The sequence below is a fragment of the Gadus macrocephalus genome, chromosome 11 (assembly GCF_031168955.1).
Source record: "Gadus macrocephalus chromosome 11, ASM3116895v1".
Taxonomy (NCBI): domain Eukaryota; kingdom Metazoa; phylum Chordata; class Actinopteri; order Gadiformes; family Gadidae; genus Gadus; species Gadus macrocephalus.
Genome location: NC_082392.1, coordinates 20,804,491 through 20,819,291, shown reverse-complemented (window position 1 = coordinate 20,819,291; position 14,801 = coordinate 20,804,491). Strand labels below are relative to the sequence as shown.

Here is a 14,801-nt window from a genome sequence, read left to right as displayed (position 1 = left end):
ATATGATAGGATATAGAGTAGAAAGAAGGTGTGAATGAGTGAGTGTTTGGATATTTTTGTTTTGGTTCATTAACTGGATCAGAGGAGGGCGGTAATGCACCAAGTTGTGGATGCCAACCGCCGTAAAACCCCAAGAAGAAGAAGAAGAAGAAGAAGAAGAAGAAGAAGAAGAAGAAGAAGAAGAAGAAGAAGAAGAAGAAGAAGAAGAAGAAGAAGAAGAAGAAGAAGAAGAAGAAGAAGAAGAAGAAGAAGAAGAAGAAGAAGAAGAAGAAGAGTGAACACGCCTCTAAATCCCAGATGGTCACGTGGACGTGTGTCACTCTGTAGAACTCGCGATACCTTAGTACGGGATTCACACTCGACGACGCAAACAAGAATGTCGTCTTCCTGAACGTCCATGTGGCCCCCAGGTTTCAGAGGAATTCAAACTATATGATCTTTTATAAATTATAAGTTTAAGTAATTCGGCTAGAAAAGCTGTCAATAGGAGTCCAACATGCAGCACGACGATGTGAGTATGACGTGAGGTAGAATGACGCAATAAAGCTGTAATGTTAGGTGTTGAGACCGTATGTCCAAGATAGAGATCATTCGTATAATATTGGGTTTCAGAACCTCTTCTGATTTTATGCCGTTGGTTTAATAAACAGGTGTGTCATTATCGTATTCTAATGTGTCTTTCCCTTTCTAATACATGGGGGTTATGTGTTTATAGTAGCAGGTCAGCGCCAATGTGTTGAGCGACCGCATTGGCTCACCAATTAAAGGATTCTGTAATGCTTTTTAACACGTTATCTATATACCTGAGCTATCACTTATGAAACGTTGTCATGTTTTCAGAGATCGTTTAATTTGTGTCTGATTAACAAGTCAGCACACGCGCGCGCGTGTGTGAGAGAAAACATGGCAACGTTTCAGGAGTGATGGTTCAGGTAATGGTTGATTAAATTATTGTTGTTTTGTACCTAACAGTTTTTGTCTCTGGTCTACAGGTGATTTGGGACATCATCGGCAACAACTCATTCTGCTCCTTTAAAGTCAAGTAAGTGATAACGCAGCTAAATAATGACAATTTAAGGCCGATATATGCTCTGTTTTAGACGTAACGCGTAAGCACGTAAGATACATAACCCCCCCCCCTTGCGCGGTAAAATATCCCCCCTTACGTGCTTAAGTGCGTCGCCCAAAATTCCTGACTAGGCGACTAAAACACTACGGCCCTACGCAGCTCGCAAAGACTGTGATTGGCCAGCTAACCACATCCTTTCAGGAGTCTCACATTTCACAGCTATTTCCACTTCCACGCCCACAGATTCGTTCGTTGCTCCCCCTACTGTTCTGGCGGAGAATCCCCTTGCAACACGCGCAATCCTTAAAGGGACACTGTGTAAAAGTTACTCCCATCTAGTGGTACAATTTTATATTGCATTCAAACTAATAGTGCTCGCTTGTCCAAAAACTACGGTGGGCAGTATGTGCCAAGAAGCTGTGACATGACACCTACTAGGCTACCTCATCGAGTCATTCGAGTGATGATGAGGTTCGTGGACAACTGGACAAATCAAATCAAATTTATTGTCATTTTGTTGATTGAACAACAAAACGAGAAGGCGTTTCTCACGGATCAACATACATTTCAAACAAACAAACAAACAAACGTCCCAATGATGAATAAATAAATAAATAATAAATAAATAATAAATAAAGTCCAGTGAGAAGATCTGGGACGCTGGTGCATTGAGCATCCTGACAGCTTGAGGTAGGAAGCTGTTCCGCAGCCTGGTGGTGGAGCATCTTAAGCTGCGATAGCGTTTCTTGGAGGGTAGGAGCTGAAAGAAGCTGTTCAGTTTGTTTACGTCCAACCCGTCTCTGCTGCTTCCTCCTCCGGGCAGTTGCGGGCACGGTGTCACAGTGTCCGTTAGTATCCTGTGTTTGCGTAGTATGTCCAGATGCCAGCGAATGCCAGTGATGTTACTCGCTCTCAATGTCATAATGTTTAATATTGTTTCCCTGTCATAAACTACGTTCGTAGGACGTCTCACACATTCAATCTCAAACTCACAGATCTCAAGAAGGGCCGCTGCGACTGTACGCGCCGCCAGTTAGTCGCCCCAGTCGGCAACGAGTTTATTTCCTCGTCTCCTACCCTGTTCCTAATTCCTCCTCTCGATCTTCTTTTCCTCCGTATTGTCTTCTTTATCAGAGTTGTTGGTATGAAATCCAGTTATTCGGGTGATAAATCAACTGTCTGGCAAGCGAGTTGAAGCTCCAGAAGGTCCGCTCTAGCGTAATGGTGCGGCCACACCAAACGCGTTACTCGCGTTGGATAACGCGAGTAACGCACCTAACCTGACGCTTGATCATTGTGTGGTGGTTACTCGGTTCAACGCTTCCAACGCGTCAATGCGCCAACGCAGCTAGATGAGTCCATGTCCATGCAAGTGAACAGAGCGTTCCCTCTTCGTCATAACTATCAAACCAAACATCCTTCACATTCACCGAGCGAACATTATGAAAGTAAAATGCACATTTCTCGCTAAAAATGTTTCCATAAACGCATTTAATGGCGTAACTATGTTACTATTTCCACCCAGAATAAAGATAGTTGTCGGCCGTGGCTGCGCTGGAGTCCGAGGTAGGAACCCCAAACGCCGCCGTGTTTGGGTCATAGAGCTTAGATCGCGTTAGATTAAATAATCTCTGATATAAATAACAATAATCGGGTTAAATAACTTCACATGGTGTGTCTGGTGTGTTTCCAGCATTCGTAGTGTTGATCAGCAGAGAAATAGTCCGCCAAGACGTTGAGGTTCCAGACACTCTGTCCATGCAAGTGAACGGAGAAGGGTCCAGCTGCAGGCAACGCCCATTTGTGTCTGCAGTCAGATGATATTGAGTGAACGGAGCGTTCCCTCTTCGTCATAACTATCAAACCAAACATCCTTCACATTCACCGAGCGAACATTATGAAAGTAAAATGCACATTTCTCGCTAAAAATGTTTCCATAAACGCATTTAATGGCGTAACTATGTTACTATTTCCACCCAGAATAAAGATAGCTGGAGTCCGAGGTAGGAACCCCAAACGCCGCCGTGTTTGGGTGATAGAGCTTAGATCGGGTTAGATTAAATAATCTCTGATATAAATAACAATAATCGGGTGAAATAACTTCACATGGTGTGTCTGGTGTGTTTCCACCATTCGTAGTGTTGATCAGCAGAGAAATAGTCCGCCAAGACGTTGAGGTTGCTTAGCATCCAGACACTCTGTCCATGCAAGTGAACGGAGTGTTCCCTCTTCGTCATAACTATCAAACCAAACATCCTTCACATTCACCGAGCGAACATTATGAAAGTAAAATGCACATTTCTCGCTAAAAATGTTTCCATAAACGCATTTAATGGCGTAACTATGTTACTATTTCCACCCAGAATAAAGAAAGATGTCGGCCGTATGCTTTCTGTCCAAGCTCACTACTCTCTGCCAGTGACGTCGGATCAAGCTCCACGCTGATTGGCTATCGCGGCTAAGCGCCACGCGTTGGAGCGTTGAAAGTTCAGATTTCTGAACTCCGGGCGTTGGTGCGTTGGGCACGTTACTGCGTTTACGTGCGTAATTACGTGCGTCTGTCGCGCGTAACGCCCCTAACGCGACGCTTCATCGCATGTAACGCGTCTACGCGCCTATACCAATGGTTCCCTATGCAAAAATGCCGAGTTTGGACACCCCTAACGCGAGTAACGCGTTTGGTGTGGCCGTACCATAAGTGCGTCTTGGTGGATTTGGATACGTGGTGACCCCAGCAGAGAATAAACCTCCATAACTTGATGAAGAATGGCTTTTGAATTCCTCCAACGCATTTGACAGTATCCATAAGTCATAAGAATATTGTCACGATTTAAACTCGACAAAAATATGAAAAAGTAAATTAAATATGTAATAAAGTAGCCTTTCAATGACAAGTCGCTCAAACATAGGAGCGCCCATCTCGTTGCCATGGAAAACCATGTTATATATACATGCTTACACTCGTTTTTTTGGCGTCGATGATTCCTTCTCCTGTGGCGTGGCATAACTATGGTCTTTCAAACAAATGCGGTGCATGTTCAAATTTGCCGGTAAAACTCGTCTCGCTAAACTAAGCTCTGTTCCACCGTCACGCTGGCTCAGAGTGAAAACGCGTTTGCAATTCCTGTACGACGTAGTGCTTTTTGACCCTCTCGGCAGCTCATAGACCGGAAGAAAATGGAAGCCTCCATGAAGCTTACCCGTCCTATGTAACCATATTGATATTAATATTAATTATTCTTCGCTCAGGAGGATAAGTGAAAATTTTTGGCAGAGATAATTTTACACCAATGAGGACTTATTTATGAATGAATATGTTGATTTGAGGTAATAAATTACTCAAAATATTACATAGTGTCCCTTTAAGGAACCGTAAATCAAAACGTGTCTAAAACAAGTCCCTTGTGTAAATTACGTGCTTACGTCTCTGCGTCTAAAACGACCCTAAATCGGCCTTGACTCATAATGTCTTTGGAGGTGAACGCAAGACCACTCAATTCCTCACTTCCTGTTCGCTTATTTTTCTGTTTTTCCCTTTCTCGTCTCTGCTCACGCTCTTCCCCAGGACGAAGAGTCAGAACTTCTGTCGTAATGAGTACAACATCACAGGGCTGTGCACGCGGCAGGCCTGTCCACTTGCCAACAGCCAGTACGCCACCATCCGAGAGGAGAAGGGTGAGTTGGTCTAAGCTACGCATCCTCACCTGAAACACAACACTGGCTCTTTAGTTGTCAGCTGATTTCCTGTAAACAAAATGTTTACAAGAATAAGGAAGCAGTTCTTCAATATTTTCATCTCAGGAGTCAGGATCCAAGAGACCCTTTTTAAGTGTGATTTCAAACCATGACCCCACAGATTGGTGATCCTTCACCCGATTCCGGTCTGTGCTCGGTTTTCTGAGTGCATGGTCAGCCAGACTGCGACCCACTTCCAACTGTATTGTGACTAGGGCTGGGTAAAAATATGGATTCATCAATGCACTGCAATTTATTTGTTCTCGATTCAATTTGGAGTCAGAATTTTTTGGAAATCGATTATTTCCATTAAAAAAAAAGATGCCCTTTTACATTTGTCCATGTTATGATTATTACTTTTATGCTGCAAGTTTAGCTCAGGAACAATGCTATACAATGGTGTATTCCCTTTTTGCTAGTTAAAGCACAATGAAATGGTTAATTCTAAATAATGTTTAGGAATTTTTGTCATCTGCACTTATTATTGAATCGGTATCGAAGCAATTTGATCAATATCGAATCGATATCGAATCAAGCCCTAAATAATTGAATTGAATTGTGAGGTACCTGGCAATACCCAGCTCTAATTGTGACCCAATCTGACTCACGACTCCTAGTTGAAGAAACAATGCTGCTGCAGGGCGATGACAGTCCACTATTCAGACACTAGGATGGTTGCGTCTCCATGCATCCATGGTGTGTCCCATTATGTGATTCATTGTGTGGATTAACCTTCCGCCTGCCGTTCTTTCCCAGGTCAGTGTTTCCTGTACATGAAGGTGATTGAAAGGGCGGCTTTCCCCGCTAGGATGTGGGAAAAGGTAAGCGTCCAACATTCCTTAATCAGGTACGATGCAGCAAAATTGGACCAATTGCAGACTTTTAGAGAAATGTCCTTAGAGAAATGTCCTATCTAGACCAAGCTAAGGATGATGGTAATTTTTTAATCATTAATAAAAGCTCTACTCCTACTAGTGTTTAATTAGTAGGAGTAGTTTCTGGTGCGCTCACAGAAAGAACATGGGAGAGAAGCTGTCTGCACACTATGGATGTGTGCTGGAGATCTGATGTATCTTTGATGCAGAAATTGTTCAAGGAAGGCAATATAATACAAGAGCACTTGACTCCACATCCCCCTTAGGGCTTGAATTGACATGCTTCAGACAACACGTACGGATCATGGCTGCAATGCATATTCTGCGACTGTTTGGTCGCGCACATTGTTGCAAGAGAACACGATGCGTACTGCAAGATGCAATACTGACAAAGTTGGGGGTGATCGAGGAAAAAACGGGGACCTCGAAGTCAGTCAGGGAAGTTATTATTAGCATGGCAGAAAGTTTCGAGGAGAGACGGTCGGACCTAGTCTGCCATTTCCCACACCTGTATGATAACACTCTTTCGATGATTTTTTTTTGTTACGATTTTACTACTTAACGGTAGTTAAATTATCAGTTCTTCCTCTACCAGTGTCTCCATATTGTTAATTTACATGAGCACGCAATAATGTGCTTTTGCACGATTTCCGCAGCTGATATTACTGTGGTCTGCCCCAAGTGGAGACCTCCACTATGCGTTTTGGCCGCGCAATTCTGCAGCAAGTCGGCACACAGGACAAAGCAGGTCACAAACGCTTATGCTTGGTGTTACAGCAAGTCTAATCCAGCCCATAGACAAAACTAAATGAGATATAGTCACAACAGGGTGTTGACCCTGTTAGTTTCATGCTCTTAAGGACTACTAAAGATGTCAAGTACTACAATGTAAATCTGGATAAGACGTGGGGGAAACTAATTGTGGACGCATTGCTTCCTCTCCAGGTGAAGTTGAGCAAGAACTATGAGAAGGCCCTGGAGCAGATCGATGAGAGTTTGATCTACTGGCCGCGGTTCCTCAGACATAAATGTAAACAGCGCTTCACGAAGATCACCCAGTACCTGATCCGCATCCGCAAGCTCACACTCAAACGACAGTACGTACCGCACTCCTGCTACACGTTGCTAAGGCCTAAAAAAATGTTTTGTTTGGTTCCGGTTTCCGACCGACGCTGTCAATTTATGTGCGACCCAAATTATTTTATGAGCTTGAAAAAAAAAAAAGATTTTTCTTTTTTTTTTTATGCAAACTATAGTCACGTTTTGGTACAGCACCTCTTCATTCTGTACAAGGATGAGCGAATTTTCTCGTTTTTAAATGAAAACAACCTACCTATCATTCGCTGCCGCTGGAAAAAATAAAATAAAAAAATAAAATAAATTCCCTACCTACCCATGACCTCAACTGACAACCAACAGGAACCAAACTTTTTTTTTTTTTTTAGGCCTAATGCCATCACAAAACATGTTGGACTGTGCTAATGCTAATGACTGTGTGTATTCCAGTGCTAATTCCTATTACCTTATGTATCAATCTCATAATAATAAGTGTTAATGCTAATTATGGTGTGTTGACATTGTAATCTCATTGCATTCATAGTAAAACATAGCCTTGCATTGACTTAGCATCCCTCTGATGTTTTGCTTGCTTTCGTTTCAGGAGGAAGTTGGTTCCCCTCAGCAGGAAGGTAGAAAGGAGAGAGAAGAGGAAAGAGGTGAGTAAAGCACACAATAACATGATTGATCACTAAAATAATAAGAGATGTGCCCTTATTGTTTCAAACACTTACAGGATGGAGAATGCACATATTGCCTTGATCCAGGAGAATCAGTTGGCCTTGAGAAAGGCCTATTCAGAAATACGTCACTGAATGCACATGCAGAAAATAGTACTCTATTTGCATCTTGCAGTATTAAGGGTGGTTTATATAACCTCGGATGACATTCAGACTCCATACATTAAGCCTGGAGTCTTCTCTAATCCCCCACATGTTTGATGTCACAGTAGAATGACTACACCAGGGCATATCATACTAGCTATGCAAAGTCATGTCTCTCATTCAGTTCAATGAGGACTGGGGGAAACCAACCTACCAAGTAGAGCGCAACTCTGTGCATATGTACGCAGTCTCAAGAAAGCATTTAAGAATGAAAGCGGCAGGCATGCGCTTTCCTGCAACCCACAACGACGACAAGGGTCTCACATCAGATGCTAGCCAGGGAAAAAGTCCAGTAGAAAATCACTGGTTATTGAAGTCGCTGACTGGTAACCATCCACACCTTTCCCTGTTATGTCTGTAGGAGAAAGCCTTGATCGCCGCTCAGCTGGACAATGCCATCGAGAAAGAGCTGCTGGATCGCCTCAAGCAGGGAACGGTAAAATCACCATCAAACTGTTAACTTGATCTAATGTGCACAATGGAAGCATCGGATAACCTTGAACATTCTTCACACAAAAAGTTGAAAAACAAGTATATTCACCTGACATCTGCCATGGGTTTGCTTGTGTGGATCAATTGGTGTATCTGTGTGTTTCCGTTTGCAGTATGGGGACATCTATAACTTCCCAGTGCACGCCTTCGACAAAGCTCTGGATCAGCAGCAGGAGGACAGCCAATCGGAGTCGGATGAAGAGGAGGACGAGGAGGACGATGAGGTGACCAAGACTTGATATATATATATATATATATATATATGTGTGTGTGTGTGTGTGTGTGTGTGTGTGTGTGTGTGTGTGTGTGTGTGTATGTACATACTCCAATGACTGCAGTGTGCATCCAACACGTACACATATCTCCGTCCAGCCCTGGAAGCAAGACTGATGCAGTCTGTCTGTTCTCCGCAGGATGTGGGGAAGAGGGAGTTTGTTGCAGAAGACGAGGTGGAGGAGAGCGACCTCAGTGACTTTGAGGTAAATAAGAGCTGTTTCCTGTGTCAGGAGATTTCCTATGTTAACACATTTGAGGGTCCAACTATGGTTGAGCTAAATATAATCTTTAGGGGAAACAGTGGTTTTTAGTTAGGAAACTCTGCACTTGAATATACTTCATTGAGATTGCGGGAGCCGAATGCATCTCCACAAATAGTGCCGGTGGCAGGCTTTGTGAGGCTAGTATTTGAATTTCTTAAAAATCATCCAAAAATGTCTGTCCCGCAGGAGATGAACAAACTGAAGGGCAGCAGTGATGAAGAGGAGGGTGAGGACAACTCGAGTGATGAGGAATCTGAGGAGGAAGAGATGGAGGTTGAGACAAAGGGCTCCAAGGCGAAAGGAAAGAGTCCGGCCAAGGGCCCAGCCCCCAAAAAGAGAAGGGCCTATGTGGAGATCGAATATGAACAGGAGACGGAGCCTACCGCCAAGAGCAAAGCCACGTAACGCAGTAACAGATTGCCTGCCCTCTGGCTGCCAACTGGGACTGAACCCAAGGCTGGGGTTCCCAGGTGGAGCCTGCTGGGCTGATGGACTTGACGGGGTATCTGCTACCCTTATTTTATGTTTTTATAAACATTAAAGAATGACGCTCAGTCCCCTGGGAGATTACGCATCAACCACATTCTGCTTCAGTCAGCAGCCATATTGGACTCAGACCGTCAAACCCGCTGAGTTTTATACACAGTCCCTAACCAATTAGAGGGGTTACCTGAATATTATTTGTTTTGACCCAGAGGAAATTCTCTAATATAGCCAGCAGCTCAGTTTGTTCAATGTTTTCCCAAATAAAGATAAATTGATGTGCAAATGATCCTTCTTTATTCTGAGCATGGTGGGTGGGGGATATAGCCCCCATCATATCATTCATGAAGTTCTATGTTAAAATAGGAAAATAGTGCTCCATGTTATCTGCACTTAAACATGCATATTAACCATTACACACATCGCAGTTTGTTAATCTCATTTGGATGCTTTCAATGTATCTATATAAATTATATTATTCCCCAACTTTGCCATCAACCCAATTTCAATAATACACGTTTATTTTACACCTCTTAATGTGACCTAGTGGTTAAGTGTCAACTTTTCTTAATCAATGTCTAGATTAAAGACAAGGTATATTTCCTTCAAATTACAAGCAAGGTCTTGAACTCATTGGATCAGTATGCATATATATTTGTACTGTTTAAGTATATTTATATATATACTTTATTTACAAATAAGATCAGCTGAATCCAGTGGTAGTACATAGAAAGGTACAGCTTGTTACAGAATATAAATATGAAAGAATCAGAAGCAAGTTAATATGCAGCGTTTACAGAAAGACAAACGACTGTTGCAGAAAATCAAAGGAAAATGTACAGAGCACGTTTCAGCGGAGAGAGTCTTCTGCCTTCTTTTTTCAAACACTTTTCAGCTTCAGGACCAAAACAAAATCAAGACATCAGGTAGAAACTTTACGAAGAATGTTCCAGAAACGTGCACACTACAGACACTGTTACACAGTGCACACGGGTCAGAAGAATTGGGTTGTCGGTTTTCTTTTGTTTTAAACCTCTTGTTAAAGTGTTTGAAAGTGTGTGCATGTAGTGAGCTGCTGGTAAACAAGCCATGACAGGCTGTGAGGGCGGGACCTTTGTTTTCTAGTGTTGTCGGATCGCCGTCAAGGCGTTTCTGCCATGTTTCTCTTGTCCTGTCACTCAGGTTTGCTACGCTGGGAGCCACCCACACTTTAATAATCAAGAGTCACCTGACATAGCCACATGGTCAATGTCAACACTACAGGGAAACATGCTTTTTTTAAATCCACAACTGCAGGGGGCTTGGAGGAGGCAATGTTGGTCGATATTCTGAAAAGCCCTAAAGCAGCAACATCCTCTTAGATTAGCCTGGTAACATGCAGAAACCAGTGGAGTCACTTAAATACCCCGTGGATCAATTAAACTGTAGTTCAGCTCTAGCGTGAATGGGTTAGTTTTTAGTTAATCACATCTCCTTCAGCGACACAAACATCTGACACCAAGATTCGTTAATTTACGGTCATACTGAAACATAAACATGTTCCCGTGGCCAACTGCATTTGGTTAAGAAAGACCAACCTACCAATCAGGTCTGGATTTTGACTAGATAAATAAAGGATGGGTAAATAAAAGGTGCTGAATATGCGACAGAATGCCTCCGGCTACCTGTATACCATCACTAATATAGCCACGAGTAGTAGTCAGCCGCTCAATCATGTTGCGAGCCAACGAGTGATGATACTGTCTTCTAGGGAGGGTTTTCTGTGTTTCTTAAGGAATAAATGCTTTTTTTCAGGGCGATGCATAGCTGGCCCTGATGAACCAAGCTACCACCTCGTAGACCTAAATAAAAATCGGCATTCTGGGATCAATCTAGGGAATTTAGTCTTAAATCGTGCACAACGGCCAACTTCAGTTGTATTATACTCATTATTCTTAAAAATCATTGCAACATAAAAACTGGGTGTTGATTGGGCGGACTTCATGGGCACACACACACACACACACACAGACCTGGGTGAGGCATTGCAACGCATGTCCGAAACCGAGCCAGCCCTGCCGGACAGAGAGCTCATAATCTACCTGTCCTGGTTCTAAGCCATGACCTAATGCACTCGCTGCCTCACATGGGAGCAGAACGCTAATCATAAGTCACAGGGGGAACAGTTGGAAACTGATGGGATAGATGAAGGCCAACCCTCAGATCACTAGTGCTGCGTTTACTTGATTAGAAAACAAAAAGGGTCCTTCAGATTGCTGGCCCTCCGTGACATGTCAAAGGGAGGCAGTTGGCCCTGGTCACCTGCTGGGAGTCTGAAGTCAGCCTACCAGAGCAGTGGGTCGTTAGCATAGAATCAGCAGCCACCCTGGGGGACATTGAAGCTCTGGGAAACAGTACAAATACATAGTTCAGCTGTTTCTATGCTGTGATGAGTCACAATGTGCCCTAAATAACTAACTTCACTGGTTACCCGATCAACGAATCCTTCATCGTCTACCCTCTTCATCCTTCAGGTGTGGTGCCTATTCTGATGAATGGGTCAAATCATTTGTCTGGACTAGAAAAATCAATAACTTAAATCAATTAAGAGATTTAAAAGGCTAACAGGCTGTGTTAAATTACAGAGCAAGTGTGTGTGGGGGGAGCAGGAGTCTATATAAGACAGTAAATTGAGATTTCTTTTTACCTGTGTGAATGAGACATATTTGTGTTTGTGTGTCGGTGCATGTGTAGTGTGTTAGATTAGCAGCTGCAGCCCTCCTTGGCGGGCTGTGTGTCTGAGTTGAGCCGGCCGCCCTGGGGCACTGAGGGCTTGTGCTGCACCCCGGATTCGGCGGCGTTCAGGTCCAGGCTGCCGTCCTGGATGTTCTGGTAGATCCGCTTGGCTGCTTCTAGGAACGCCTCCTCCACGTTCTCCCCTCTGAGACACACAAATGACATTGAGGTCATTTAGCAAACGCATTTATCCAAAGCTTTTATCGAAAGCGACTTAAAAGGAGATGTCTGAAGGAGAAACAATATATCGCTGTCGGTACAGTAAGGATGCTCATAGAACCAAGTGCCAAGCACTCACAATTGCTAGGTTTCCATTCCCTGTTTACAACAAAGATAGCTATGATCAATGCTACACAAGTAAGTACTATAACTAAGTACGACATACAATAAGGGTATACAGAGTCTAGTTGCACTATGAACAGGCAAGTCTTGAGTCTTTTGCGGAAGATCGTGAGAGATTCTGCGGTCCTGACATTAACGTGTCATGGGGTGGCTGTGTCAGACCAGGTGTGTTTGTGTGTGTTTGTGTATTTGTACATGCTTGCATGTATTTAGTAGTGCGTGTAAGAGGGCTACACACACATGGGCCAATACACGCATGTTGTGTGTGTGTATAAGTGTTTGCGAGTGTGCATACATACGTCTTTGCGCTGGCTTCCAGGAACAACAGCCCTAAAAACAAAACAAAAAGATAAAAACTCAGTATCATTGCATTCCTGGGGATCATTGGAGTCTCTGGGTTGAGGTGGAGGTTGTAATTCAGGTGTTCTGCTCACCATTCTCCTCTGCAAACTGCTTGGCCTCCTCATACGTAACGTCTCTCTGGGCCTCCAGGTCTGCCTTGTTGCCGATCAGAATGATGACCTGCACACAACAGTGATGGTTACCTGCAGCCGTTGCATAGGGAGAACCCTTTTGTTCTACCGGATTATGATAACTATATGTATGTATTTGGGAATAGGATACAGGATAAAAACATACAAAAATTAGTTCCGATTTCGTACACCTGCCACATTCAGTCGTGAGTAATGTGTGCTGTGCAGAATGTGTGCGTCTCTTACTGTGTTTGGGTTGGTCAGGTTCCTGGCATCTGTCAACCAGCTGCTCAGATGATTATAAGTACTTCTCCTGTCAGACAGAGAGATAAGTAAGGAATACGGTAGAAAGCCAGCCAGAAAGAAGATAATGGAGACAATGCACATGAAAATATAACTGCACGTTTCGTCAGAGGAGTTTCTTCAGGAGAGAAAGACACCACACACATACCTTGTGATGTCGTAGACCATCAGGGCCCCGGCAGCCCCCCGGTAGTAGGAGCGGGTGACAGCCCTGAACCGCTCCTGCCCCGCCGTGTCCCAGATCTGCAGCTTCACCTTCTGGCCGTTCACCTCCATGATCCTCGTCCCGAACTCCACCCCGATGGTGTGGGGGCAGTCCGCCATGACTGACACACACACACACACACACACACACACACACACACACACACACACTTAATGTGATTTTTTAACCGTGGATAAAATACAAGACGGAGGAGGTTCTTCAATGACAATCCTGCCTGAATTATCAGTTATGGCACAGCTTTATTTTCATGACTGCACTACAGATGAGGAAGAGAGGTGAGACAGAGAACGAGGATGGCTTACATTTCTTCTCAGTGAATTGATGCAGGAGGCAAGACTTCCCAACTCCCATATCACCTAGACAAACACAAACAAAGACACCATGTACGAACACAGACACACCCATAGATAACCACATAGAGATAAATACAAAACACACACACAGAGGTGCAGAGGTCAAGGTGGTATTGCAGTTATAAAGTGTCAGTATGAGAGGGGTAGAGGCAGGCACTCTTGACAAGACACCATTACATTACTTTGTTGGTACTCGACAGCTACCCGTGTCTACCATAAGAAGAATAAATCGTCATTTTTAACACCCAAAACATCTGATCAATTGACATCAGACGAATGCCCCTCGTCTGATGTGGAACAGAGACCAGAGAACCGGACTCACCGATGATGATGTACTTAAAGATGTACGAGTAGTTGTAAGGTGCGGCTGTCATCTTGGTCCTAGAAGATGAACAACCAAACAACACAAGAAACCATGTCAACGTTCCCTTTTAGCAAAGTAAACATGCTGTTCAACATGTGAACACAGATGTCACAGAGAGCTTAGATGACAGTCTTGCCAGACAGACAACGAACAAAAGGAAATAGCTAGGCTAACTAGCTAGCTAGGACCAGACTAATACCCAACCGGGGCACGGAGACAACGTCACCATCGGTGCAATTGTTGTCATTTCCAAAAGTGTATCCACACATTTCATGGATCTATGGTTGCTTGTTATTACACGAGCGAACCTGATTGTAATTGTATATCTCGGTTTTGGCCAGCCGGCTAATAGCTAGTTATGCTGACGCCTTGCTAACTGGCAAATAAAAAATAACATAAGGCCACGTTTTCAATACCTTAACAGCCGTTAAAATACGACACAAACAACCAGGGGATTCACTGAATGTTGATGCAGCTTACCTTGAGTTTGAGTGGCTACCTAACGGGGAGAATTGGTATTTCGAGGTGAGATAAATAGCTAGATGAGTGAGCTAGTTAGCTTGGCTATCGGTCGGTAAACCTCCTAGTTCCGCAATTCTTCCTCCTCTGTGACGCCAGCGGTGACGTCACTAAACCACCTGGTGCACATCGCCTCCTACAGGCCGACGTGTTGTTTCGAACGAGTGTGAAATTAAACTGAAGCATGATTTTTTTGCTTCTTCTTATGTCACATTATTGAATGGAACACTAAATTATGTATGTGTGTGTGTGGGTGTATATATTAGGGACTAGTAGGGAGGTGTTCCAGGAACGTCCAGTGGGGTGGAGGCCT

The 14,801-nt window shown here is 43.7% G+C and overlaps 2 protein-coding genes across 3 annotated transcripts; one reads left to right on the top strand and one right to left on the bottom strand.

The window, feature by feature from the left end:
• Positions 1–291: 291 nt before the first annotated feature.
• mak16 (MAK16 homolog (S. cerevisiae)) lies at positions 292–9,419 on the top strand. 2 transcript variants are annotated; one of them, XM_060065567.1, is made up of 10 exons: positions 292–511; positions 993–1,042; positions 4,635–4,744; positions 5,561–5,625; positions 6,625–6,776; positions 7,340–7,394; positions 7,981–8,055; positions 8,225–8,335; positions 8,525–8,590; positions 8,837–9,419. In XM_060065567.1, the coding sequence occupies exons 1-10, from the start codon at positions 497–499 to the stop codon at positions 9,053–9,055; spliced, it is 918 nt and encodes a 305-aa protein (XP_059921550.1). In that variant the 5' UTR covers positions 292–496; the 3' UTR covers positions 9,056–9,419. The 2 variants fall into 2 exon arrangements, with proteins under 2 accessions (XP_059921550.1, XP_059921549.1); XM_060065566.1 differs by having other exon boundaries at positions 328–511; positions 8,507–8,590.
• LOC132467970 (ras-related protein Rab-14-like) lies at positions 9,414–14,609 on the bottom strand. The gene is made up of 8 exons (XM_060065568.1): positions 14,450–14,609; positions 13,928–13,986; positions 13,555–13,608; positions 13,175–13,352; positions 12,970–13,036; positions 12,685–12,772; positions 12,550–12,580; positions 9,414–12,053 (listed from the first exon to the last, which is right to left on the bottom strand). The coding sequence occupies exons 2-8, from the start codon at positions 13,977–13,979 to the stop codon at positions 11,876–11,878; spliced, it is 648 nt and encodes a 215-aa protein (XP_059921551.1). The 5' UTR covers positions 13,980–13,986; positions 14,450–14,609; the 3' UTR covers positions 9,414–11,875.
• Between the last annotated feature and the right edge of the window lie 192 nt (positions 14,610–14,801).